Source organism: Podarcis melisellensis (assembly GCF_964234715.1).
Source record: "Podarcis melisellensis genome assembly, chromosome: 13".
Classification (NCBI taxonomy): Eukaryota; Metazoa; Chordata; class Lepidosauria; order Squamata; family Lacertidae; genus Podarcis; species Podarcis melisellensis.
In genome coordinates this window covers 3,394,511-3,422,092 of record NC_138545.1, presented here as the reverse complement: position 1 = coordinate 3,422,092, position 27,582 = coordinate 3,394,511, and the positions used below count along the sequence as shown (strand labels likewise).

Genomic DNA, 27,582 nt, shown 5'->3' with positions numbered 1-27,582 from the left:
AAGATTCCATGAACGCTGCTGGACGGGTGTGAAGAGCGGTCGAAGCGACGGGAGAAAAGTTACGAGGCGACGCAACGGACTGCAGAACAACTACATACATTTATTCTTTGGTTTGCTGCGGAGGAACAGAAGGTGTGGTCAAGAAAACAAGGCGCTCGCCTCTCTTGCATCCCCCCTGAAGGAACCGCTCCTTCTACAATCCCGTTCGCCTGTCCAGCTCAACACCAGCTCTGAAGACGCCAGCCATGGCCAGGTCGATGAGACGCGAGCCAAGTTGTCCGGCCGTTTCCTTCGGCCAGCAGCCAATTGTCCTGCCGCTCACCTCGACCTCTCTGAAGTTTTAACAGCTTGACGGTGGCTGGATTTCGTCACGTGCAACCCGCCAACATCGTGCAAATCGCCTCTCGCTCCTTCACAGCCTCGCTCCTTCGTGAGCCGCCGCTGTCAACTCGAGACTCGAAAGGCTTCGACTTTTACCCTCTTTGTTTTCTTTGGGGGCGGTGGAGGGGCGAGGAGGGTCTAAAATACCCCCCCATCCATTTCCTCTCTCTATTCCCCCTCCGGTGACCCAAACCCACCGCAAGACACCAGAGGTGTAAACATTTAAATATATATATATATATATAAAAACACAAAGAACGTTAAGTGATATTATGCAAGCGTTGGGTTTCCTCGGCTTACGGGGAGGTGCTGCTGCAAACCCGACGTTAGAGGGGAACAACAACAAACCCCCCTATCCCTTTTTTATTTTTTTAAAAAAGGGTAGACAGGGGCGTTCCCAAGTTTAGTGGTTAAGGCAATGTGGCGTGGATGACCAGTGTGCAGATCTGTGAAGTGGTTTGATATCTCGGTCGGAGACCGGAGGCTTTGGCAGAAGCCCAGAAGAGATTAAATGGGGTTGAGGGCCTAGTTCTGACAGTGAACCCCCCCCCCCCCACGAGGAAAAAAAATGTACAAGGGAGGTTTGGGAAAGAGCTGAACGATCCAACATCCACACTCTCTTGCGCTTTCTCTCATGGCACAACAACAAAGCCTGTTTCTTAAAATCATTTTTTCCTTCCATCTCTCTATTTCTCTCTCTCTCTCTCTCTCTCACTCACACACACAAAGACACGCACTCAGGCTCTGTCCCACTCACTCAGTCAGAGCACACTGCGCCACCGCGCAATGGGTATTTTGAGGCGCCCACAACAATATTTCAAATTTTCCTAATGGGTCCTCGGGTCTAAAGAACGATGGGGACTCCTGTCCTAAACCAACGAAGGCTAGTTTCAAAACCAAACGCCGAGCGAAAACGACCAGAAATGGAGCAAAACTCGGGACTGCGGCCCTCACTCACCTTGCGCATCATGCGTCTCAGAAATGGGACGCAAAACTCACGCAGCAGCAACTGGGGAACTCCCTCCCACAAAAATACGGCCACCAACCCAGACAACTCTAAAAGAGGATCTGAAACCCTCACGGAGGCTATCTGGTCACAACGGCTATGCCTCCGCAGTCGGAGGCAGCCATGCGCCTGAATACCCGTTGCTGGAATCCACAGGTGGGGAAAGGGCTTGTGTTCGAATCCTGATTGCGGGTTCCCCATAATGGGCATCCGGTTGGCCGCTGTGAGAACGGGGTGCTGAGACAGACGGATCCTGACCCAGCGGACTCTTAACTTTTTATTGAATGTTTACGACCTGGCTACAGCTCATCATTGCGACGCCTGGAATCTCCCAAGCCCAATATCACCTCTTTTTTCACTATTGAAAAAGGCCGGCTAATATTTTTTCGTGCATCCAAGTTGCTGGTTTCTGTGTTTCCAGAAAGGAACAACTCATTTCTCTTGTCCCTGCGCCCTCCCTTCCTATTGTCTCAGCCGGGAGTTTGAAACCTGACCCCACAGCCTCTGTAAGCAACCTTAATTAAATCCAGCTCTCTGCCGTTGCAGAAACGAGACGCCGGCCTGATGGAAGAGACCTGAGAGGCTCCAAGCCTCTCTCCCCACATTTTAAGGCTCGGTGCTCCGAAAATGGCAGAAAAACGTGTGCACAGCAACAGCCGTAGCAATAGCCGCCTCTTTGCATTCAAGGATGGCCTACTCCCTCGGAGGCCCATTCACTTTTGGCACCTCAAAGCGCAGGGATTAAAACCACAGGCTTTGGTCCCAATCCAGACCATGCCAAAGAAAACACCGATTCAGCCCCACACACGGCCTTCGCAAGACACCCAAACCTTTCGCCAGAGATCATAAGCACCTAAAAGCCTCTTGCTGGGTCAGATCTGTCTAGCCAGAATCCTGGTCTCACCACAGCCAACCAGACGCCCACCACGAGAAGTCCCAAAGCAGGATCAGACAGCAAAGGCCGCTCTCCCCTCGTGCGGCTTCAGAAAAAAGGTATGTAGAAGCAATGCTGTGTGAATTTGCCTAATGTTTTTTAAAGCCATCTAGGTTAGCGGCCATCGCCGCTTCCTGTGGCAATGAGTTCCACAGGTTAACGATGTGCCGCGTGAAGGAGGACTTGGGGTTGGGCTGGATGACCCTTGGGTGCCCCTTTAAACCATACAAGTCTGTGATCTCTGTGGGGTTGGGGGCCTTGGGCAGAAAGCAATACCCTGGGCCGCCCAAATCTTCCTCAAGCTGTTACGGAAACAAGTCACTCCAGAGCAGGAACCTAGGACGCTTTAAATTTTTCCCTCGCTTTTCCTTCCATGTGGATTTGAACAGTGTGAGGGGCTACAAGCCTAACTCAGGGACACTATTGTCGCTCTTCCTTTCACAAACACGCAAACACACACACACACAACCCGCTCCCCCGCTGTCATGTCAGAACTGGGAAAAGGGTCCATTGAGAAAAGAGGAAATCCCGGTTTTGAGATGGTTCTAGCTTGTGATCACTGAACTCCTCTGTCCGACTTCCCCCGTCTTCTCAAAAAACATGAAATCCTGCAGAGAGAGGAGAGGGAAAACCGGCGGTCAAGTAACGTAACTTATTTATTCATCTACAAATTCATGTTAATATTTTAATGTTTCAATATTTTAATGTTGTATTTTAATTTTGTTTTTAAGTTGTAATCATTCAACTTGTTTTTATTATTGCTTGTAAGCTGCTCTTAGCCCGGCTTTGGCTGGGGAGGGCAGGGTATAAATAAAATTTATTATTATTATTGCAATGGTGCGATTTATTGTCGGTGGGTTTTATGTTCTGCAGACAGACACACCCCCAACCCAGGTATCCGGATAGATCAGCTCGCCGCCAGATGTTTCAGACCACCGTATTTTTCGCCCCGTAAGACGCACCAGACCATAAGACGCACCTAGTTTTAGAGGGGGAATGGAAGGGAAAAAATATTATTTAAAGGGAGCGCTGAGCAGAGCCTGTATGCATCCCCAAGTGGGGAGAAGGGCAGCCCGTCCTTAAAGGGAGCGCGGCTCTTGGGGGCTTTCGAACTGCTAGGTTGGCAGGAGCAGGGACCGTACAACAGGAGCTCACACGTGCGGGGATTTGAACCGCCGACCTTCTGATCGGCAAGCCCTAGGCTCTGTGGTTTAACCCACAGCGCCACCCACTTCCCTTGCAAATCGCTTTAGATACCTATCAAAAAGGTAAAGGTAAAGGATCCCTGACAGTTAAGTCCAGTCGCAGACGACTCTGGGGTTGCGGTGCTCATCTCGCTTTACTGGCCGAGGTAGCCGGCGTTTGTCCACAGTTTTTCCAGGTCATGTGGCCAGCATGACTAAGCCGCTTCTGGCGAACCAGAGCAGCGCACGGAAACGCCGTTTCCCTTCCCGCTGGAGTGGTACCTATTTATCTACTTGCACTTTGACATGCTTTCGAACTGCTAGGTTGGCAGGAGCTGGGACTGAGCAACGGGAGCTCACTCAGTCACGGGGATTCGAACCGCCGACCTTCTGATCGGCAAGTCCTAGGTTTAACCAACAGCGCCACCCGCGTCCCCTTTTTTTAAAATGTCTACTTTGTTATATTTGTAATTATGTAAGCCACCTTTTCGTGTTTTAAGCCGGCATGAGCATTCTTTTAACTGCAGAAAGGCGGTGTGCAATTAAAACGATGACGATGATGGAACTCACAATGAGGAAACAGGCTCCCAAAAGCACCGCCTTGATCTTGACGTCGAGATCCATGGGAAACTGGATCCCAAAGTTGTCTGTGTCGGTGAAGACCTCCTTGAGGAGTCCGCTCCACTGCTTGCTGATCCGCCCGACACCTCGCGATTCGTCGCGGGTCTTCACCTGCAGGAAGGTACGGAGAGGTGCGGTCAGCAACGCAAGCCGTGACATCAGAGGCTCACCGCCCCAACACAGGAAGTGACCTCATAAGCCACCCCGCCGTCCATTCAAAGGAAGTGACCTCACACACCAGCTTCGGAAGCCACTTCCTGTTCTACCCAGGACAGGAACCGACGACTCCAGCTTTGCTTTGGACCAAGGTGGATAAAAATCAATGATTTTTTAAAAAATAAATTTTGAAAAATTCGATTTTTTAAATTTAAATTGGATTTTTTAAAAAAATTAATTGGATTTTTAAAATAAAATGCTTTTGGAGGAAAAATCTTTTTAAAGATAGTTTTCTGTTTAAGTTACATTGTAGTCCAAAGGCTATTCATCAGGAAATAAAGATTTAAGGTTTTCATGTGTGCTAAAACTCAGTCTACGTGTGTGTGTGTGTGTGTGTGTGTGTTTAACTACATCAGTTAACAAACATGGATACATATGCTATAATGTTATTGCTTTAGTTCAATAAATTGTTTAAATTGTTATCAAGGAATTGATTATTTTTCTCCTTCCAACAAAGTACAGCAGAAAAGTTGTCCAAATATAAAGTTAACTCATTAAACCTCGCAATAATTTCATAATTATCTGTCTATGTACAGTGGTACCTCGGGTTAAGAACTTAATTTGTTCCAGAGGTCTGTTCTTAACCTGAAACAGTTCTTAATCTGAAGCACCACTTTAGCTAATAGGGCCTCCCACCACCGCCGCGCGATTTCTGTTCTCATCCTGAAGCAAAGTTCTTAACCTGAAGCATTATTTCTGGGTTAGCGGAGTCTGTAACCTGAAGCGTATGTAACCCGAGGTACCACTGTAAATCTAAATCAAATAAGTGTTGGAAATGTGAAGAGAAAGACGGTTCCTTTTATCATATGTGGTAAGGTTAAGGCTTACTGGGAAATGATATACAACAAAATGAAAAAGATTTTTCAAAATAACATATGGAAAGAAAACAACCAGCAGCTTTTCTTTTTGGAACTATAGGGACAGAACTACCTACACACACATACACACCCCGAAATTTACATTGTTGGCAAAGGGCACTTTGCACATGCTCAGAAGCTGTGCGTCCTCTGGAGAAGAAAGACGTGGTGGGGCGAGCAAGAAGATTTGGCCTGTACAGTCAAATAGTGCATAGCTGTCAACGTTTCTCTTTTTTTAAGGGAAATTCCCTTATTCCGATTAGGATTCCTCTCAAGAAAAGGGAAAAGTTGACAGCTATGGAATAGTGAGCATCCTTATGAACGATTGCCCAAAATTTAAGTACAGCTCAAAATGCCATTTGCTCTTGAGTAGACCGTGAGGAGTGATGTACAGTGGTACCTCGGGTTACATACGCTTCAGGTTACAGACTCCACTAACCCAGAAATAGTGTTCCAGGTTAAGAACTGCTTCAGGATGAGAACAGAAATCGGGGTCCCGCGGCAGCGGGAGGCCCCATTAGCTAAAGTGGTGCTTCAGGTTAAGAACAGTTTCAGGTTAAGTACGGACCTCCGGAACGAATTAAGTACTTAACCTGAGGTACCACTGTATACATTTTGGCCAGTTTGTGCGAAGCTTCGCCACTTCTTCAGCCTCTGTGGCTAACCGTGGCAACCAATACGGTTGGCAACCAATATGGCGGCCTTGCGGGACGTCACTTGCTGTCATGGCTGCCACCTCACAGCTGATTTATTCATTGGGTACCATATCAAACGGCCCTTCGCCAACAATGTAAATCTCGGGGTGTGTGTTTGTGTGTGTGTGTAGAAATTTCCCAAACTGCCACGCGCTCCCGTGAGCACCTCAAAGTTGACGTCCCCGCCACAGCTGCAGGCGAAGCAAGGCCCCAGAACACGAAGCACCGTCTCCTTCTCGACGTTCTGGATGGAGAACTTGGGGTTGAAAGGGTGCCACGTCTGAACCACGTACCCGATGGTGGTGCCCGGGGGGCACTGAACTTCCAGCTGCGGGGAGAAGAGAACAGTTTTGCATGTTAAATTCCTGTTTTAGGGGTTGTTTACAAAAGTCTGGAACGGATCAATCCGTTTGCATTACAGTCACACCTCGGGTTGAATACGCTTCGAGTTGAGCGTGTTAGAGTTGCACTCCGTGGAGCGCATTACTTCCGGGTTTCACCGTTTGCGCATGTGCAGATGCTCAAAATGACGTCACGCGCATGCGCAGAAGCAGTGAAAAGAGACGCATGAGTGCGCAGACGTGCTGTCACTAGTTACGTTTGCTTCTGGATGTGAACGGGGCTCTGGAACGGATCCCGTTCATATCTAGAGGTACCACTGTACTTTCTACGGGTAATTGAGTGCCTTGGTTTTGGAACGCTTTGGTTTCGGAACAGACTCCTGGGACGGATTGCCGTGTTTTTCGCTCCATAAGAGGCACTTTTTCCCTCCTAAAAAGTAAGGGGAAATGTGTGTGCGTCTTCCGGAGCGAATGCAGGGGGGGAAAGCCCCCAAGAGCCACACACACGCTCCACGCAGCTCTTGCAGGCTTTTCCCCGAGAGAGAAGGGACTGACGAGGCAGGCAGTCCCTCCTCGTAGAGGGAGACCGCACGCTCTTTAAAGGTTGTGCAACTCCTGCGGGCTTTTGCAGTAATTCCCCTGTTAAGTTGTGGGTGAACATATCAGACGACACAGCGATTCTTCAAACAGCTCTTGTTTATTCACAGGCCAGAACAGAACTGAAGTGTTCAGTCAGCCTGCTTATATAGAGCTCCACTACAACGTTACTGTAACAATATTCTAAAACTATCCAATCACTGACGTTACTTTCGATCCCTTATTTGCATAACTATCTACAGTATCCCCCTGCTGGCCCAGGGTGCAGTGTCGTAGCGTGGGTTGTCAGCACCCGGGGTAAGGCAAGTAATTTGCGCCCCCTAACCCGTAGATTTTAGCAGGGGGCAGAGAGCTGCGAGTGCGAGCGCGCGCCCCCCAGATGTTGCGCCCGGTGCGGTCGGCCCCCCCTGCACCCCCCACGCTACGCCACTGCCAGGGTGAGAACTTCAGTACAAAACATCCCCGCCTCCCGCAAAAGCACACAAAAGCCGTGTGCTCTTTAAAGGGTGCACGGCTTCTGCGGGCTTTTCTACAAGGTGGGGGAATTCCCCCACCTCGTAGAAAAGCCTGCAGAAGCCGTGCACCCTTTAAAGAGCACGCGGATCTTGCTGGCTTTTGCAGGAAGCGAGGGAAGGGACAGAGGGCAGCCCCTCAGTCTCTCCCCCCACTTCCCAGAAAAGCCCCCAAGAGCTGCACTCCCATTCACTAGCCGCGTGGAGCATGTGTGCGGCTCTTGGGGGCTTTTCCCTGGGCTGCCCTTCTCCCTCCTCGGGGAAAAGCCCCCAAGAGCCGCACACACGCTCCACGCGGCTTGTGAAAGGGAGCGCTGAGCAGAGCCTGGGATGCATACAGGCTCTGCTCAGCGCTCCCTTTAAAGAATATTTTTTTCCTTGCATTCCCCTTCTAAAAACTAGGTGCGTCTAATGGTCAGGTGCGTCTTACGGGGCAAAAAATATGGTGCGTTTGAGAACCAAGGTGCCACTGTACTCGCCTTTTCCCCAAACCAAAAAGTCCCAAACATTGCAAACTCGTACGCAAGTCCCTCCCTCCTTTTGATCATTTTGGCCTTTTCTGAACCCTTCCCAACTCTTTTAACAACATCCTCTTCATTCTTAATTCTAAATTCTACAGTGGTGCCCCGCAAGACGAACGCCTCGCAAGACGGAAAATCTGCTAGACGAAAGGGTTTTCCATTTTGGAGGCGCTTCGCAAAACGAATTTCCCTATGGGGTTGCTTCGCAAGACGAAAATGTCTTGTGAGTTCCCGCGGGTTTTTTCCGCTTTCCCCCCCTTTTCCTAAGCCGCTAAGCCGCTTAACAGCTGATCGCTAGAAGCTGCTAGACCGCTGTAGCGCTATTCCGCTAAGCTGTCAATGGGCTTGCTTCGCAAGACGAAAAAACCGCTAGATGAAGAGAATCGCGGAACGGATTCTTTTCGTCTTGCGAGGCACCACTGTATTCTGGAAACGTGGAAGATCTCAAGGGGCCAAAAAAAAGGCGGTTGTATCGTGCTATATTAGAAGCAAAAAAAACCTTGCTTTGATGAACTGGAAGAGTCACAAAAAGATTCCACTGTGCATATGGATTGATCACACGGACAGATTAGCTACGTATGTAAGAATTGCTTGTTGACGCAAAATAAGAATGGAGAAATATGAAGAAATTTGGAACGAATATCAAAGTGACAAGGTGGATAACAGTTGGAAATAGAGGAGGGACAGAGTGGTGATATTCAGGCATAGGTATATTAAAGGTAAAGGTAAAGGGACCCCTGACCATTAGGTCCAGTTGTGGCCGACTCTGGGGTTGTGGCGCTCATCTTGCTTTAGTGGCCGAGGGAGCCGGCGTACAGCTTCTGGGTCATGTGGCCAGCAGGACTAAGCCACTTCTGGCGAACCAGAGAAGCGCACAGAAGCGCCATTTACCTTCCCGCCTGAGCGGTACCTACTTATCTACTTGCACTTTGACATGCTTTTGAACTGCTAGGTTGGCAGGAGCAGGGACCAAGCAATGGGAGCTCACCCCATCGCGGGATTCGAACCGCCGACCTTCCGATCGGCAAGTCCTAGGCTCTGTGGTTTAACCCACAGTGCCACCCGCATCCCATAGGGATATTACTGTATTTCTTAAAAAAAATTAAACAAAAAACAATATAGTGGATGCTCGGGTTGCGAATGTGATCCGTGCAGGATGCACATTCGCAACCCGCAGCGGCACGTCTGCGCACACCGGGTTGCGATTCGGCGCTTCTGCGTATGCGCGACTGCCGAAACCCGGAAGTAACCCATTCCGGTACTTCCGGGTTTCGGCAGTCTGCAACCCGAAAAAACGCAACCTGAAGCGGCTGTAACCCGAGGTATGACTGTATCTGGAGGCAAAGCAACCAGAACCGCACATGGCATGGACCAGGAGGCGCACTGCTCACCTCTTGAAGGCAACAAGGGAACCAGCAGCTGACGCATTTCAGGGGGCGCACCATGCGCAGGACCTCCCGTCCCGCCGGGTCGTCCAGCCGCATGGAAAAGCGCCGCAGGGATCCGCAACAGTTCCGCGTGCAGCAGTCGTTCTGCTCCTGGGCGTGGAAGATGTGCTGGCCCAGGCTGTTGCGCACTTCGTACTTGTTGTTGCCTTCAAAGCCTATGAACGCTGGGGAGGGAAAGGGGGGGGAGAAAGGGCGTCACTTACGGTGATGCGACAGGCCGGAGGACTCATGCGCCACCATCGACGGCCTTCCACGGCAACCTCTTCTCTTTTTTATATGCTTTTCAGATCTATACACTTTCACTGATTGTACAATCATTTCGACACTTTCAAACCTGACTTCCTTCCCCCTCTTTCTGCGGTTCCAAAGTCATTTCCAGATAAGAAGATGATCAATAAGGAAAATTAATGGAAATAATTTGAGACTTTTGGAAAGCTGAAACAGCAACAGACTAAGATTAAAATTCACACCAGCATTTCTAAGCAACTGGGTAGGTTTGTTTAACCAAGAACATTTTTAGAAGGTGCCAAAAAGATCACGGCGTAGGTGCCTTTCTGATATCAAGTGGCAGGGAGTTCCAAGGCTCACTAATGAGCTTCGTGGCCAAGTGGGGACATCTGAATTAAAACATCTGTATTAAACCGCCACAGCACCCAAATCTCAAACTAGAGGGCAGGCCCTTTGTGCATAAGCTTCAAAAACAAAAATTTGGTCCAGATGTAGGAAACAGGGCACATTTCCTGGTGGACTCTGAGCACCAACATCTCCGCCATTTGTCTCTCACCTTCCACGAGCTCCACTTTCTGGTGTATCAAAATTTGGTCAACCTGAGGAGACAGAGGCCACAAAAATCAGTAATAATAATAATTGTGTGTCTCTCCCCCACCTCAAAAAAAGGGGGGGGGAAAGAAATAACCCACAACATAGACCTTAGCCACATGCATTTAAAGCACTGTGATGCCAGTTTCAGCCATCATGGCTTCCCCCAAAAGATAGTCTGGGAGTTATAGTTTGTTGAGGCGCCCCCATTCCCCTCAGAGAGCTAGAATTCCCAGAATTCCCTGAGAAGAAAAATGGAAGACGGTATCACTCTGGGACCTGTAGTTGTGCGAAAGGGAACAGGGAGGTCTTCCACCAACACCAACACCCCCAACAAAACTATAGCTCCCAGAAGTTTACGGGGGAAGCCGTGTCTGTTTAAAGAGGTATCCTAGCAATTTAAATATATGGCATTTCCAGGCCTTAAAAGATGAACTCCCTTGTCATTTCTGAACCCGGACACTCCCCGGTTTAGAGACACATTTCAGCTCAGTCCACCTCACCTGGCAGCTTTCAACAGGGACCACACCTGAGCCTCCACCTTCAAGAGCAGGTGTGACCTGTTTGTGTAGTGGTCATGTAAGGTTGCTATGAGGAATTATGAAAAATGAAACAAAAAAATAAAAAATAAAATTCCTTCCAGTAGCACCTTAAAGACCAACTAAGTTAGTTCTTGGTATGAGCTTTCGTGTGCATGCACACTTCTTCAGATACACTGAAACAGAAGTCACCAGACCCGTACCAAAATAAAATAATAATAATAATAATAATAATAATAATAATAATAATAATAATTTTGTCTATGGCAGACCAACACGGCTACCTATCTGTATATGAAAAATTAAGTGAGCCATTGTGTCCGCGGTGAAAGCATCGCTTTGACTGGGTTTGGGTCACGGACATGATTTTTGATCGATGCCACAAGCATCTCTGCCTCATTTTCTCTATGCCTGACAGTCACATGTAATACTACTACTACTACTACTACTACTACTACTACTAATAATAATAATAATAATTTATTATTTCTACCCCGCCCATCTGGGTGGGTTTCCCCAGCAACTCTGGGCGGCTTCCAACAAAGTATTAAAATACTGTACAGTAGTCTGTTAAACATTAAAAGCTTCCCTAAAGAGGGCTGCTCACAGATGTCTTCTAAAAGTCTGGTAGTTGTTTATTTCCTTGACATCTGGTGGGAGGGTGTTCCACAGGGCAGGTGCCACTACCGAGAAGGCCCTCTGCCAGGTTCCCTGTAACTTCACTTCTCACAGGGAGGGAACCGCCAGAAGGCCCTCAGAGCTGGACCTCAGTGTCCAGGCAGAGTGATGAGGGTGGAGATGCTCCTTCAGGTATACAGGACCAAGGCTGTTTAGGGCTTTCAAGGTCAGCACCAACACTTTGAATTATGCTCAGAAACGTACTGGGAGCCAATGCAGATCTCTCAGGACCGGTGTTATGTGGTCCCAGCGGCCACTCCCAGTCACCAGTCTAGCTGCCGCATTCTGGATTAGTTGCAGTTTCCGGGTCACCTTCAAAGGTAGCCCCACTTAGAGCGCATTGCAGTAGTCCAAGCGGGAGATAACCAGAGCATGTACCACTCTGGCGAGACAGTTTGCAGGCAGGGAAGGTCTCATCCTGCGTACCAGATGGAGCAGGCAGACAGCCGCCCTGGAGACAGAATTAACCTGCACCCGTGTAAAGCATTCTAACACAGACTATATGCTGATCTCCGCCAGCAATTTCTAGATCAACTCTGTATCCCCAAATGGAAACCAGAGTCAGAGGTCATACATTTTCTGTTACTGGGGAACGATCAGGAGCTCACTAAGGTAGTGGCTAAATATCTCTATTTGGTTTTTTGTCGTCGAAATACGCCGCAGACGCCTGATCTCCCTGGAGACCAAGAGATGTGGCGATAGACTGCTCTGCCTCCTTTTTTTTTTTGGAGAAGTGGCGAATCTGCATTGATTCGTTTTGGATGTGATGCCAATAAAAGGTTTGAAATCAAAAGTAATCTCTGGGTCGTGGGTTCGAGGAAAAGATTGGGTTGGACGAGATGACCCTTCCATCTCTGCCTGGGACCACCGAGACCTGAGCATAGCCACCGATAGCTCCACCTCCACGAATTTGTCCCATCCTCTTTCAAAGCCGTCCCTGCCTCCTGTGGCGGGGAGTTCCACAGGTTAACGGCGCACAAAGCGGAAGAAGGGCCTGAGCCGTCCCTCTCAAGCTGCTCGAGATCCTTTCGGCCGGAGAAGCAGGAGGATGAACACAGGGAGAAGCACGCGGCCCAACGGCCGGGATACGGACCCTTACCTGCGCCAGGTATTCGAGGCCCAGGGGGATGTTGCTGGCCACGGGCAGGTAGGGGGTGATGCCCGCGTGGGGGTCCGGAGCTTGGTGGTGGTGGGGCGTCGCGGCGTGATCCCGAAAGGCACGAGGAGGCGGCGGGGGGGGAATGATTTGCCCCGCTGGAGGGCTGCCGGCTGGATAGACGTTGAACCCTGGGCTCGGTGCTGTGGGGACAGGGTGAGGTTGGTGTATGGGGTATGGGGGAGAGGCGGTGGGATATCCGGGCTGCGGAACGTGGTACCCTATGGGATGGGAGGGGGAGAGAGAGACAGATTGTTTAAAACTCATCTACACCCGCAAATCCTTTAAAAAAAATAAACATTACTGTGCCTTTAAGAAACAAATGTTACTTTGTTGTTGTTTTATAATTCTTATTAAATTTTCTGTTTTACAAATTAGGGTATTCATTTAAACCAGGCTTCCTCAACCTCAGCACTCCAGATATTTTCGGGACTACAACTCCCATCATCTCTAGCTAGCAGGACCAGTGGTCAGGGACGATGGGAATTGTAGTCTCAAAACATCTGGAGGGGTGAGGTTGAGGAAGCCTGGTGTAAATGAATATCCTGATTTGTAAAACAGAAAATTTAATAAGAATTATAAAACAATTGTAGCCTTTCAGCTAGGAATCCCAGAACTGTGGGCCAGGAAGCGATCGCCCATGTCCAACAGGTAGATCGCGATCTACTGGTAGATCACTGGACGTCTGTGGTGGATCACTGGTAGATCACTGGCTCCCCGCAAAGAAGCTCCACAACATTGGCCTCCCTAAAAAAAATCTCAACATTTTTACCCTGCACCCCAAAGAAAAGTGGTAAAAAAAACTCAACAACTTTGACCCGAACCCCTAAAAAACAGGGCTTTCCTTCCTGGACTCCAAAAAGCGGAATAGATCACTGCCAGTTTTTAACTGTGTGAGTAGATCACAGTCTTTTTGGAGTTGGCCAACCCCAAGGGCAACCCACTGCGAGATGGAAATTGCAGCTTAAAGGATCCCCTGCTTTAAAACATCCAAAATCTCTTCTCTTTTTCTCTTTCCATGGTTCATTTTGCAAATCACAAATCCCTGCTTATTTTACAAAAAACTAAACCGTTCCGTCTTCCATTATTACTTCCACCAAAACCTATTTACCCAGCTGGATTTATCTTGACGCTGCCAGGGTTTTCAAACCTACACAATCTCCCCCCCCATATATTCAATAAACATTATTATTAAAGGTTATTTATGTACGCCACTACTGCGGCCCGTGTTTTTGTTAGCCCCAAAATGGAAAACGAGCGAGGTCCCAGCCAAAGTAGAACGGCAACTTAAACTGATGGAATATGCGCATCTTGCGGACCTAACGTATAGAATATAAGAACAAGAAGAACATACATTCAAAGAAGATTTGAAAACGTTTATTGAATCCATGGGAAATATATTAATGCTGGCAGCATTAAGATAAATCTAACAGTGCAAATAAGTTTTGATGGATGCAATAATGAAATACTGAATTGTATACTTTTTGTCTCTCCTTTTTTATTTTTGCTTTCCCCCCCTACTTTTTAAAGCAGAGACATCACCTTGCCAACAAAGGTCCGTAAAACCAGTAAAAGCTCTGGTTTCCCCAGTAGTGATGTATGGAAGTGAGAGCTGGACCATAAAGAAGGCTGATCGCCAAAGAATGGATGCTTTTGAATTCTGGTGCTGGAGGAGACTCTTGAGAGTCCCATGGACTGCAAGAAGATCCAACTGATCCATTCTGAAGGAAATCAGCCCTGAGTGCTCACTGGAAGGACAGATCCTGAAGCTGAGGCTCCAAGACTTTGGCCACCTCAGGAGAAGAGAAGACTCCCTGGAAAAGACCCTGATGCTGGGAAAGATGGAGGGTGCAAGGAGAAGGGGACGACGGAGGACAAGATGGTGGGACAGTGTTCTTGAAGGGACCAGCATGAATTTGACCAAACTGCGGGAGGCAGTGGAAGACAGGAGGGCCTGGCGTGCTCTGGTCCAGGGGGTCACCAAGAGGCGGACACGACTAAACAACAAGAACAATAGTTTTTGTCAAATATGCAGGGATTTGTGATAGGTAAAATGAACCATGGAAAGAGAGGAAGGGAAGTCACTGATATCTTTAAATTGTAAAACAGAAAATTTAATAAAAATTATATAAAAAGAAAGAAATACAGAATGGGAAAAATGGAGAGGTGTAAAAAAAACACAAAACCACAGCACCTCAGTGTCCCCCTTAAACCAACCAAAAATAAATAAATATTCCTGCAGAAAGATGCGTATTATAAAAAGCAAACCATAGCCGTGTCTATAAGAATAATATTCTAAGCTCCACAGTTGGGTGATACCTTTATTAGTCAACCTGAGAAGCCACAAAAAAGGGGGCAAGCTTTAGAATTCCCCAGATAATTTATGGAGAACTTGAAAGCACGCTTCTGTGACTTTTTCATTTTCCCTTATTTTTTTTTAAAAAGGTCTTTAAACGGCTTGCAACTTCCTAGCTGAAACTGCGGGTTCCGGGTCTGCCGGAACTGAGCTGGGGAGGTGGCAAAAGGAAAGGTTTTTCGGGAGCTCCTGAAAGAGCGATTGGAGGAGTTGACGCATGTTAGGAGGAGGAAATACACAGGGAGAAAGAAATGGCAGGGAGGAGAAAGCAGAAAACAAAGAAAAAGGAAATTGCAAATGGATAGCAGGGAGGAGTCGTGGCCAGGGAGGAAGTGAGAGCAAGTCATGAGCTTAAAATATTTTTCTTTAATAAAAAGGAGCGTTCAGGATGCTATTGGTGTTCTTTGGGCAGCTATTTTAGGGTCGAGGGCAAAGTCCTGTGGGGGCACCTGCGTCGTCCCGCCCAGGACCGGATTTAGGTTTGATGAGGCCCTAAGTCAGGGGTCAGCAAACCTTTTTTGCAGGGGGCCGGTCCACTGTCTCTCAAACCTTGTGGGGGGCCGGACTGTATTTTGAGGGAGGGGAGAATGAATTCCTGTGCCCCACAAATAACCCAGAGATGCATTTTAAATAAAAGGGCACATTCTACTCATGTAAAAACACGCTGATTCCCAGACCATCTGCGGGCTGGATTTGGAAGGCGATTGGGCCGGATCCGGCCCCCAGGCCTTAGTTTGCCTACCCATGCCCTAAGCTACTGAAGGTAATGGGGCCTTTTCTATGTCCAGCTGTCCTTTGTCAACAACAAATTGTCCCTGTTTTTTGTGTTGAATATATGCTCTATGGTCATTTATGGACCTCATAGGTATCTCAAGCCATTTGCCCATGTTGACCTGCAACCAGTCCATGCAGAATGTCGGCACCCTATATATAGAAAGGAGAAAACCAGGGATATTTCAGGTAGCAGGCGAGCAGGTGAGGTCCACGACTTACATCCTAGGAGCCTACACAACCCAAAACACTGTTGCTGTAGGTAGGTTTTCTTTTATTTGTTTTTTATATTTTGGGGGGGAAATTCCCTTTAAATTTTTGGGGCCCCCCAATAGAGTCGGGCCCTGAACTATAGCTTGTTTAAAGGTAAAGGGACCCCTGACCATTAGGTCCAGTCATGGTCGACTCTGGGGTTGCGACGCTCATCTCGCTTTATTGGCCGAGGGAGCCGGCGTACAGCTTCCGGGTCATGTGGCCAGCATGACTAAGCCGCTTCTGGCGAACCAGAGCAGCGCACAGAAATGCTGTTTACCTTCCCTCCGGAGCGGTACCTATTTATCTACTTGCACTGGTGTGCTTTCGAACTGCTAGGTGGGCAGGAGCAGGGACCTCGCAATGGGAGCTCACCCCGTTGTGGGGATTCGAACTGCCAACCTTCTGATCGGCAAGTCCTGGGCTCTGTGGTTTAACCCACAGCGCCACCCGCGTCCCTACCCTATATATGGAGCAAACCAGTAATATTTTAGGGAGCAGGCAAGCAGGCGGGGCCCATGACTTACATCTTGGAGCCTACACAACACAAAACACTGTTGCTGTAGGTAGGTGTTCTTTTATTTGTTTTTTATGTTATATTTTGGAAATGTACATCCAGGGTTTTTTCCCTGGGGGGGCCCAAAGAGAGGTGGCCCCTAAACTGTAGCTTGTTTAGCTTATGCCGAAATCCGGCACTGAGAAGGCGACTTGCAGGCGTCTCAGGTAAGTTAAAATAGCCCGGGGGAGCAGACAGTGACGGAGCCCCCCTGCGCCCAAATCCTGCCCAGCCACATTCCAGCTATGCCCGGTCACAATAGGCCTTGCCCTGCCCCAGGGGAAGGGGTGGCAAACATTGCAGCTGACTTGGGTGGGGCTGCTGCGGCTCCTCCTTTCATGCCCCAATGCCCATGTCTGCAGCAAAGACGGGAATCGCAAGTTCCTCCTCTCCGGTTTCTCTTCAAATCCCTCTTTTCTTTTCTCTTCCTCGCCCACTGAACTGGTAAGTGCTTCCTGGATCAGGCCGGACAGCCCAGCATTCAGTTACCCCAGGGAGCTAAGCAGATGCCTCTTCTGGGAAACCCGCAAGCAGGATTCGAACACAAGACCCGCTCTCCCCTCCTGTAACTGGCTTTCGGAAGCATTTACAGCCTCCAACTGCAAAGGCAGAATACAGCCATCCTGGCTAGTAGCCATCGATAGACTTTCCTCCTCCATGAATTGATTTAACTCTCTTTTATAGCCATCCTAGTTAGTGAACATTGCTGTCTCATGTGGCAAGGAGTTCCACAGTTCCCTCTGCATGAACTTCATTTCCTCTGCCCCAAATCTCCCAACATTCAGCGGATTGATTGTGAGACTGCGGAAATGAGACTGCGGAAATGGATAAAAGCCCCTCATCCAAACAATGACTATCATCAGCGCAGGGAAGAATTATTTTTTTAAAAAATGATCATCTACAATACTGTCTTATATATTTTATAGTACAGTACATTGATTAGTAGCGGGACGCGGGTGGCGCTGTGGGTTAAACTACAGAGCCTAGGACTTGCTGACAGAAGGTCGGCGGTTCGAATCCCTGCAATAGGGTGAGCTCCCGGTCGCTTGGTCCCTCTCCTGCGAACCTAGCAGTTCGAAAGTACGTCAAAGTGCAAGTAGATCAATAGGCACTGCTCCCGCGGGAAGGTAAACGGAGTTTCCGTGCGCTGCTCTGGTTCGCCAGAAGTGGCTTAGTCCTGCTGGCCACATGACCCGGAAGCTGTACGCCGGCTCTCTTGGCCAGTAAAGCGAGATGAGTGCCGCAACCCCAGAGTCGGCCACGACTGGACCTAATGGTCAGGGGTCCCTTTACCTTTTTACATTGATTATTGCTTTCATTTTACGGATCAATGGTCTCATTAGAGAGTAAAATTCATGTTAAATTGCTGTTTTAGGGGCTGTTTTTAAAAGCCTGGAGTGGATTAATTTGTTTTGCATGACTTTCTATGGGTAATTGAGTGCCTTAGTTTTGGAACGGACTTCCGGAACGGGTGAAGTTTGAGCACCAAGGTACCACTGTACAAAGACTGTCACAGAATTGGCTTAAAGACCAAAAGGGCAAAGACGATTAAGACGGGCGAGGAGAGATAGAACACGCCATTTGCATATTGTAGGAATCAGCATTTGGCAACCTTGACGCTCCTTGAAGCAGCCAAGACTGCAGACTCAGAGGTGATTTTTGGTTTGAGTTGGACGGGACACCCCAAAGGACATCTATCCCAACCCGCATCTGGTCCCATTTTGGAACGCAAGACGTCGCCACCTTACATATTATTTCAATATTGCATTTATAATCTTGCGGTGGTGGAATGATCCTCATTTAAACCCCACAACAAACCTGCGAGGTGGGCTAGGCAGGGACCGGATCCTGAGGTCAGCTAGAGATCCCCGAGGGAGGATTCGAACCCTGCTCTCCCAGGTCCTGGTTGGACACACTAAACCCCTACACCACCCTGGCTTTCACAGGCTGTAGGAGCGTAAGAAGGGCCTACTGGATGAGGCCAAGGGCCCTTCTAGTCCAGCAACCTGTTCCCACAGTGGCCAACCCTTATAGGAAAACCTCCATCAGGATTCGAACACAAGACCGACACTGTGTTTATCAGCGACTGGCATTCAAAAGCACTGCTGCACTCTGAACCAGACCACGGATCCAGCCCTGGGGCGTGTGGGATCTAGATCTGGCCCAGAGGTGAGCTGAGGTCATGTGACTCATTTGAACCGTCAGCTGATTGTCAGGGTTTGAGCTGTAGCCACATGAGATCCTGGGGCCCAGCTGGCTCCTCCCCCCTTGAGGCCATATGTCAATCAAACTTGATGCCCCCCCCCGAAGTTGTGGGCTTACAGCACTCTGCACCGCCAGGGGAGGGCACCAGGTTGGGGAAGGGTGGTCTCCCCTAGCCGGCAACGGGTGTCTCAAGCATTTTGGACAAAGGGGTCTTTCCCAAACCCTGCCTGGAAAGAAGCAGGTGTTCCGTCACCGAGCTCAGCGAATTAAATATTGCAAAGTTAATTGTCGGAGGGGAAATGTGTGTGTGTCTGTGGAAATAATGGCAGCCCGCCCACCAAACAAACCGTTAAGCCAAAGGATCAGACTGACTCTAAAAAAACACACGTTTTTTTAATCCATTTTTGGAGAAGAAGGGGGGTATGGATGAGGCTGGATCGCTCTGGCAGTTGAGCGTGAGTCTCTTAACCTCAGGGTCGTGGGTTCGAATCCTACACTAGGCAAAAGCTTCCTGGATTGCATGGAATTGGACTAGATAATATATAGAGAGGTAAAGGGACCCCTGACCATTAGGTCCAGTCATGACCGACTCTGGGGTTGTGACGCTCATCTCGCTTTATTGGCCGAGGGAGCCAGCGTACAGCTTCCGGGTCATGTGGCTAGCAGGACTAAGCCGCTTCTGGCGAACCAGACCAGCGCACGGAAACGCCGTTCACCTTCCCGCCGGAGCAGTGCCTATTTATCTACTTGCACTTTGTGGTGCTTTCAAACTGCTAGGTTGACAGGTGCAGGGACCGAGCAACGGGAGCTCACCCCGTTGCGGGGATTCGAACCGCCGACCTTCTGATCGGCAAGCCCTAGGCTCTGTGGTTTAACCCACAGCACCACCCGCGTCCGTACACACACACACACATATATACACAGTGGTACCTTGGAAGTTGAACAGAATCCATTCCGGAAGTCCGTTCAACTTCCAAAATGTTCAGAAACCAAGGCGCGGCTTCTGATTGGCTGCAGGAAGCTCCTGCAGTCAATCGGAAGCCGTGTCGGATGTTCAGGTTCCAAAGAACGTTCGCAAACCAGAACAATCACTTCCGGGTTTGCGGTGTTCAGGAGCCAAAGCGATCAAGTGGCAAGGCGTTCGGCTTCCAAGGCACAACTGTGTGTGTTTAATTTATACCCCACGCTTGTTATCCTTGCTAACTCAACAGGTGAAACTCGGAAAATTAGAATATTGTGGAAAAGTTCATTTATTTCGGTAATCCAACTTAAAAGGTGAAACTAATATATGAGATAGACCCATGACACGCAAAGCGAGATACGTCAAGGCTTTATTTATTATAATTGTGGTGATTATGGCGTACAGCTGATGAAAACCCCAAATTAACAATCTCAGAAAATTAGAATATTGTGAAAAGGTCCAGTAGCTACTAGATACATAACACCTGCAATGGGTTCATCACAATTATAACAAATAAAGGCGTGACATATTTCGCTTTGCATGCCATGAGTCTATCTCATATATCAGTTTCACCTTTTAAGTTGAATTACCGAAATAAATGAATTTTTCCACGATATTCTAATTTTTCTTGCAATATTAAAGATATGTAATCACTTGAAAGAATCAATTAGGCTTAGGACTAAATTGGGATTAAATAAATAAATAGGAAAATGTACGATGAGAAAAGTTAGGAAACATGATTTTGACTGTGATGTGGTTTTATGAAATAATGATATTGGAAACTGCTATATACAATTACTAAGAAATTCAGATGGAAGAGACTTGAGGAAGTCAAGTAATATGTCTATGAAGATGGATTTCAATTCATTAACTAACTTTTAGTTTATGTGGTGATTTGATGTATTTTATTTTATATTCTTTTTTTCCTTTTCGTTTTATTCTTTTTTATTATTGTTAATTCTTTCTTTTGTTATGTCTTTGCATGAAAAATAATAAATATTATTGTGATATTCTAATTTTTCGAGTTTCACCTGCACAATTCTATGAGAAAGAGAGAGAGATCGAAGTAGTATTAAACAGACACACAGTAATCTTCAGCATTGCGTTCCGAATTTTGGGCGTGCAGACGATGTAATCGAGGCAAGATCCCGGAAGCAAGTTATCGACCGCCTAGCTACGAGGCCAGTTTATGCAAAAAAATCAAGACGCATCCAAGCTTTCTGCTGTTTGGCTGTGCAACTGCTTGCATCGTGCAAAATCAACTGCCTTATCGGAGGCCAATATATAGATTTCCCGAGGGCTGAAATCCACTTTGCATCCTCTGAATAGAGCGAGTTTGCAAAACAGCTGGGTTGGATTTAACTTTAAATACACTCCCCTCGCGTAAGGACTCCTCCCCGCCCAAAATATACGTGCCAGTTGCTACTTATGTGGGGAACGGCGCCTTCGTTTGCTCCGTAATTTAGCAACGTAATTAAAAAGCAAGGTAAGGCAGGGATGAGAGGCCAGACCAGACCTGGAGCTGCCATTTTTGTATCCTTCTGGTGAGGGGTGTGGGGTGAACGATGACCCCGCTTCCGGTGCCTTTGTGATCAGCGGCGGCGAATGCCTTCCATTTGGACGTCCCTGCAAGGAAACAGCAAGAGAAAGGGATCATTTCGGGACAGAAGCATATTGGTCGCTAGCACAGCAAACAGATCTGTAAAATATTAGGAGGCCTCGGCTGTTTGGGTGGAGGCAGGGAGACAATGAGAAAAAATGGATGGTTTTTCAAGAGAAGGAGGTGCATATTAGCCCAAAACGTCTCAAATAAGCCTGAACAGAGCACAGGGCGTTTGGATTTTTAAAATCACCTTTTTTTGCAGTACAGTGGTACCTCGGGTTAAGTACTTAATTCATTCCGGAGGTCCGTATTTAACCTGAAACTGTTCTTAACCTGAAGCACCACTTTAGCTAATGGGGCCTCCTGCTGCTGCCAGAGCACAATTTCTGTTCTTATCCTGAAGCAAAGTTCTTAACCTGAAGCACTATTTCTGGGTTAGCGGAGTCTGTAACCTGAAGCGTCTGTAACCTGAAGTGTCTGTAACCCGAGGTACCACTGTACAAGGTTATGGAATACAGTCGTGCCTCAGGTTACATACGCTTCAGGTTAAAGACTCTGCTAATCCAGAAATAGTACCTCAGGTTAAGAACTTTGCTTCAGAATGAGAACAGAAACTGTGCTCTGGCGGCACGGCGGCAGTGGGAGGCCCCATTAGTTACAGTGGCGCTTCAGGTTAAGAACAGTTTCAGGTTAAGACCGGACCTCCGGAACGAATTAAGTACTTAACCGGAGGCACCACTGTATGCAGAAATAGCCAAGCTAACAGCAAAAATTCGACATCAGGGTGGCGAAACATATCAAAAAGAATGGGGAAAATTTATGTTATATCCAGAGAAGACGATGTGAAATAGGGAAACCAGTAGAACTGAAAAAAACAACAGGAAAACACAAGAAATTTATTGGATAATCATAGTAAAATGAATTTAAAATGTACATTAGGACTATTGTTGAACAATATTTGTAAATGAATATAGACAGACAACAAGAATTGTATATATAGAAAGATTTATTTGTTTGCAGACATTTTATGGGGGGAAAATGGAAGAATAACAATTATATATAAAACGGACAAAGACAACGCGAAAAGTTAAAGACGGCATAAAAAAGCCGGAATGAGGAAGAAGGGAAGTCAGCTCAGGAGAGCAAGAACAAATGTGAAATATAATGTATGTGTATGTATAGGTAAAGGTAAAGGGACCCCTGACCATTAGGTCCAGTTGTGGCCAACTCTGGGGTTGCGGCGCTCATCTCGCTTTATAGGCCGAGGAAGCCAGCAAACAGCTTCCAGGTCATGTGGCCAGCAGGACTAAGCCGCTTCTGGCGAACCAGAGCAGCGCACGGAAACGCCGTTTACCTTCCCGCCTGCGTGATACCTATTTATCTACTTGCACTTTGACGTGCTTTCAAACTGCTAGGTGGGTAGGAGCAGGGACCGAACAACGGGAGCTCACCCTGTCACGGGGATTCGAACCGCCGACCTTCAAATTGGCAAGCCCAAGAGGCTCAGTGGTTTAGACCACAGCGCCACCTGCGTCCCCATGCAGAATGTAGGCACCCTATATATAGAAAGGAGCAAACCAGTGATATTTTAGGGAGCAGGCAAGCAGGCAGGGCCCATGACTTACATCCTTGGAGCCTAAACAACACAAAACACTGTTGTACTTGCACCTTGAGGTGCTTTTGAACTGCTAGGTTGGCAGGAGCAGGGACCGAGCAACGGGAACTCACAGCGCCACCCGCGTCCCAACACAGGTCTTAAAAGGGGGTTAAAGGAGAAATAACCGCCCTGTGGTGAGGGATACTGGATTTGTGCCGCCCGCTTTTCAAAATCTGCACCCATACGGACGTCCCGCTTATCCTTGTACACCTGAGCTTTGTCATTTGGAGAGAGGTGACTCTCTGTTGCTGCAGCAAAGCACAGAGGGCTGTTCTCCTAGATTCAAACAAACACACACAGCCTCCTCGCTGACTGGCACAAAAGCGGGTAAACCTAGTTGGCACAGAGGTACCTCCTTTTGGCCGCCCTCTCTTGCCCTTTTGCATTCATTCTTCATCACAATGCAGACCTGGGGCCTGTCTCCAGGAAGCCAAACAAAAGGTATTTGCAAAAAACAACAACAGGAAAACAAAAAGGGAGACACGCGGTTGCCACCTCTCTCGTTGGCAAGGCTCCCAAGCTTTTGAACAGCTAGCAGGCAAGCCGAAATCCAACAGGTGTGCGGAATTCCTGGCTGCGGCAGACGAGAAATGCTTCACCGGTGGAACTGCGCAGTTTTTAAATGCACAAGAAAACACGGAAGCTTTGGGTGGCAATTCGCACATGTACAACCCGTGCCGAAACGTGCAGAGAATCAAATTCACACAATCGCAATGGTGTCAAAAACACCAAAGAAGAATTAAGTGTACAGAGTTCTCACTTCCTCTCTGACCGAGTCAGGGTTTCTTTAGCAGCAATTCCTGCCACTAAATGGGGTTGGGATAGATGTCCTTTGGGGGATCCCTTTCCACTCTGAAATTCTGTGATACACCAGAGTACAGAAACCGGCACACACACACACACCAGTCTCCCAAGCCCACCCAGAATTGAAAACACATGATAGCCATCAACACAGAGACACAAAGTGTCACAGAACGCAAATCGTGTCCCCAGAGGGAATTGGGAAACAAACAGTTTAAAAGTCGCCAGACCCTCCGGCCCAAATGCCAGAGGCCACACACAGATTTGTGCAACCGTGCAAGGCGTTGCGTGCAAAGACACACACAAACACACAAGTCTCAAGGAGAATCAAACTCAGAAGCCTCCAGGCGTTACTCACTTCATGTCCGGCTTTCCAGAAATGGCGCCCACTCCTCTTGCCTAAGCGAGGGACACATGATCTAAGTGAAACTGGATCTCCGCTTTCCCACCCCCCCTCCTCAAGCCCACACAGACTCATCATGGGGAGGGCAGGAGCAGCAGCAGCAGAGGCAATCCCCGACTCCTTGCCAGGCCTCTGAGCCGAACTTTCAGCCTCCAAACCCTCCTGCCCTCTCCAAAGAACCCAGGAGTCCTGACACACACACACACACACACACACACACACACACACACCCTTGGTCCTCCTCACCCAAGACTTCTGCCTCCCCATCGATCTCGCCTTGCGAAAACAAAGTCTGCCTTGATCTTCCTTCTGCACCCAAGCGGCTTGGGGGAGGAAGAAAACAAAGGCGTGCGAAAAACCACATGACAGCAGCTACCCTCTTAAAAATAGAGGGGTTTTTGGCAAGCTCCTCTCACTGGCAAACCAACAGCTCAGAGTCTTCGCCCTGCCCCAAAATTGGGTGGCACCCAGGTTTTTGGGTGTATATATTTTTTTGTTCCAAAACAGGGATTGTTGCTGGAGGGGGTGTGTGTTGGACGATTCGGGCCTCCTGTTTCCAGGCGGCGCTTCCAAGCTCCGCAGACCGCGTGGGATCCAGTCAGCTCTCCCTGAAAATCCCAGTGACCTTTGGGTGTGCCTGGATGTCTGCGCTGGGTTCTGGGTTAAGAAGGGAGAGGCTGGGTTTCCCCGCGGAAAGATGGAGGCGGCTTTCCAGCAAACCCAAGCAGCTGGCAAGAGAGCCTGATTTCCACTCCCTTAAGATAAAAAAAAAACACCCCAAGATTCGCCAAGAGAGTATTTTCTCACCCTTGAGAGAAGCCACAGAATCCCCGGCTTTTCGCCCACTTGCAAAAGCCACCCAGGAATCCTGTATCTTTCAGAGTCCGCAGCTCAGATGCTCTCTAATCAACCCCTTCCTCTCCCTCCTGGCAAAGCTCAAACACACATAAAATCGTGTAGAGTCGGAAGGGACCCAGGGTCATCTAGTCCAACCCCCGGCAATGCAGGAATCTTTTTGCCCCATGTAGGACTCGAACCCAAGACCGGGAGAGTCTCGTGCTCTACATGCCGTATCCCATCCCCTGCTTCATTCCTCCTGGTATATTTGCATCCACTGACAGCACCGAGGCAGCACCACGGGAATTTATTTATTAATTGCATTAATTTGCACCCTCTTCCTCCAAGGAAATGGAGGTGGAGTACGTGGTTCTCCCCCTCTGCCATCCCCACAACAATCCTGCGAGGTAGGGTAGGCAGCAACTGGCCCAAGTTCAGCAAATGAGCTTCAGGGCCGAGACAGGATTCGAACCCGGTTCTCTCTCAGGTCCCAGTCCGACATACGAACCATAATACACTCCCCCTAGCCAGTGTTTACAGCGTTCATATTGCAACTTCCTAGAGAGCAGAGACCTCTCTCTAAATCACTTTCCACACTGCAGCACCCAGATAAAACAAAAGCCCTTCTTCATGCGGCATATAAACTTCGGAACTCCTTGCCACAAGATGGACACCAAATTGAATGGATTTAAAAGAGGATTAGGCAGGCTCATGCAGGAGAAAGCTATTGATGGCTACTAGCCAGGATGGTTGTGTTCTGCCTCCACAGTCAGAGGCAGCGATGTTTCTGAATCCCAGTTGCTGCAAGCCACAGAGAGTGGCTCCTGTGTTCGAATCCTGCTTGCTGCTTTCCCATTGGGGGCATCCGTTTGGCCACCGCAAAGGCATGATGCTGGACTAGGTGGGCCACTGGCCTCATCCAGCAGGCTCTCCTTATAGAATCACAGAATTGTAGCGTCGGAAGGGGCCCCCAAAGGCCATCTAGTCCAGCCCCCTGCAATGCTGGAATCTTTTGCCCAACGCGCGACTCGAACCCACTACCCCAAGATTAGGAGTCACATGTCTCATGCTCTACTGACTGAGCTATCACGATGCTTAAACTCCTTTCCAACTCTACAATTCTATGACTAGAGCAGCGGTTCTCAACCTGTGGGTCCCCAGATGTTGTTGGACTACAACTCCCATCATCCCTGAGCTCTGGCCTTGCTAGCTAGGGCTTATGGGAGTTGTAGTTCAACATCTGGGGACCCACAGGTTGAGAAAGGCTGGACTAGAGCCTAAGGAGAGGCTGTTAGATCAGGCCAAAGCGGCTCATTATATTATTATTATTATTATTATTATTATTATTATTATTATTATTATTATTATTTGTATACCGCCCTATACCTGCAGATCTCAGGTTGGTTCCCAACAAAAGTTACAATCTAGAAGACGCAGAATACACAATAAAAACAAAGACAACCCAATCATGCAGCCAGCCAAGTCCTTGTGCCAAACCAGCAAGCGGAACCCGGGCGCAAGAGCCACTCTCCCTCCCTAGCGCAGGCTTCTGGGTGTCGCAGAACTCGCACTCAAGGCCGGGGAATCGAAAACTGTGCAGGAGGAGCGAGAACAAAGGCGAGGGCTGGACAGGAAACCTGGATGAAGGGAGAATAGGGAGGAGAGGGGAAAGCATTTTGTGGAGCCTTCCGAGAACCTGGGAAACATAATTCTGCAGTGTTTTGCAAAGCAAGCACCACCTGGCTGCAAGGCGTCTCTCAGGCTGGGTGCAGAGAGAGAGAGAGAGAGAGAGAGAGAGAGAGAGAGAGAGAGAGAGAGAGAGAGAGAAGGGAGATTGTTGGGTTAAGGGAAGGGAGGAAAATCAGGAAGGATGTTGGGAGAGGAGGGGAGGCTCCCTCCCTCCGGGGGGGCGAAACAACAACAGCAAAATTAAAACCATCTGGTTTCTCTCCTCCCAGAACTGCCAACCTGGCGCCCCCCAGCTGCTGAGGACGCTGGGGTGGGCGCCGGGTTGGCCAAGGCTGCGCCGAAGAGCCAGCAAAGGAGATGGGGAGGAAGGGCCCGCGCCCCAAACCCAACCAGACCCCCCCCCCCGCCATCCTCTCTCCAAAGAAACTTCTTTGCCTTCTTCCTCCTCCCATCTTTTTTCCCCCGGGCAGGATTGAGGGGGGGTTCCAAACAGGAAGCCCCTCCCTCCCTCCCTCTTTGCAAAACAACTACCCCGCTGTCCACATTCACACGAGAAAGAAAAGACCCCCCCAGACAATTGCAAATCCAGCCTGAACTGAGAGCCCCCCCCCCAAATCTGTCCCCGGGAACAGAAAGAAACCAAGCGCGCAAAGGATGGGGATACCCATATTTTATTTTCCTGGCCATCTCAGCTGGTTTCCCAAACAGCCCCCTGATGGGGGGGGTAGAGGAGGGAGGGGGAGACAAGGCCAAGGACCCCCCCCCACCCCATGGCTTCTCTCCCTCCCCCCCCCGCCCCACATTATTTGGGCCTCCCCTTCACCTCCCCGGCTCCTTCTCCCCACTCCGCGTTACCTTCACGCCCTGGAGCCAGCAAAGAAAGTGGCGGAGGGAGGGAGGTGGAGAGAAAGAGAAGAGAAAGAGAGGAAAAGGATGGACCGAGGGAAGGAGGGAGGGCAGGGCGAGGCAGGAGCCGCCCCCTCGCC

At 48.7% G+C, this 27,582-nt stretch overlaps 1 protein-coding gene and 1 long non-coding RNA gene across 3 annotated transcripts in view; one reads left to right on the top strand and one right to left on the bottom strand.

Moving 5' to 3' along the window:
• LOC309355945 overlaps positions 1 to 27,582 on the top strand; it is a 124,347-nt gene that overhangs the window by 88,932 nt on the left and 7,833 nt on the right. The gene's annotated exons all lie outside the window — the stretch shown is intronic.
• Positions 81 to 27,582, bottom strand: PLSCR3 (phospholipid scramblase 3). Of its 2 annotated transcripts, none has more exons than XM_081886997.1 (8): positions 27,452 to 27,582; positions 21,123 to 21,232; positions 12,449 to 12,726; positions 10,098 to 10,140; positions 9,257 to 9,477; positions 6,061 to 6,222; positions 4,076 to 4,237; positions 81 to 2,929 (listed from the first exon to the last, which is right to left on the bottom strand). In XM_081886997.1, the coding sequence occupies exons 2-8, from the start codon at positions 21,133 to 21,135 to the stop codon at positions 2,867 to 2,869; spliced, it is 942 nt and encodes a 313-aa protein (XP_081743123.1). In that variant the 5' UTR covers positions 21,136 to 21,232; positions 27,452 to 27,582; the 3' UTR covers positions 81 to 2,866. The 2 variants fall into 2 exon arrangements, with proteins under 2 accessions (XP_081743123.1, XP_081743124.1); XM_081886998.1 differs by lacking the exon at positions 27,452 to 27,582 and adding an exon at positions 24,317 to 24,785.

Bases quoted from the DNA above. Each gene is read 5' to 3' on its own strand.
- PLSCR3 (XM_081886997.1), bottom strand. The intron at 10,141-12,448 runs GTAAGGGTCCGT...CTGTCTCCTCAG, and splicing joins GCCTCGAATACCTGGCGCAG to GTTGACCAAATTTTGATACA. The intron at 4,238-6,060 runs GTGCTCACGGGA...ACCTTCCTGCAG, and splicing joins GCGGGGACGTCAACTTTGAG to GTGAAGACCCGCGACGAATC.